The sequence below is a fragment of the Penaeus monodon genome, chromosome 24 (assembly GCF_015228065.2).
Source record: "Penaeus monodon isolate SGIC_2016 chromosome 24, NSTDA_Pmon_1, whole genome shotgun sequence".
Taxonomy (NCBI): Eukaryota; Metazoa; Arthropoda; class Malacostraca; order Decapoda; family Penaeidae; genus Penaeus; species Penaeus monodon.
The window spans coordinates 37,779,829-37,780,142 of record NC_051409.1 but is presented as its reverse complement, the minus strand read 5'-3'; the positions used below and the strand labels follow the sequence as shown (position 1 = coordinate 37,780,142).

The 314-nt window shown below is 60.5% G+C and overlaps 1 protein-coding gene across 1 annotated transcript in view; it reads right to left on the bottom strand.

The window, feature by feature from the left end:
* The window catches only part of LOC119588964 (cGMP-specific 3',5'-cyclic phosphodiesterase-like), a 71,727-nt gene that overhangs the window by 67,215 nt on the left and 4,198 nt on the right, over nucleotides 1–314 (bottom strand). Inside the window, 1 exon segment of the mRNA XM_037937571.1 lies at nucleotides 16–182. Coding sequence (XP_037793499.1) covers nucleotides 16–182 — 167 coding nt within the window.

The following is a 314-nucleotide window of genomic DNA, read 5'->3' as shown; positions in this document are numbered from 1 at the left end:
CACATACATACATACCGACTTGGGGGCGCGTTCCCTCAGCCACTTCTCCACCACATGCGGATGCCGGTCGAGATAAGCGGATACCTGTTCTTCGGGGAGGTCAGGGGTACCCGCATGCCCACTGGAAGCTGACATACCCGAGGAGAAGGAGGGACTTGAGGACCTCACACTCGCTCGCTCGTCTGGAATCAAATGGAGGGGAGGAATGGAGGGGGAGGAATGGAGGGGGGAGGAGAGGAGGGGAGGAATGGAGGGAGAAGGAGAGGAGGGGGAGGAGGGAGAAGGGAGGAATGGAGGGAGAAGGAGAGGAGGGG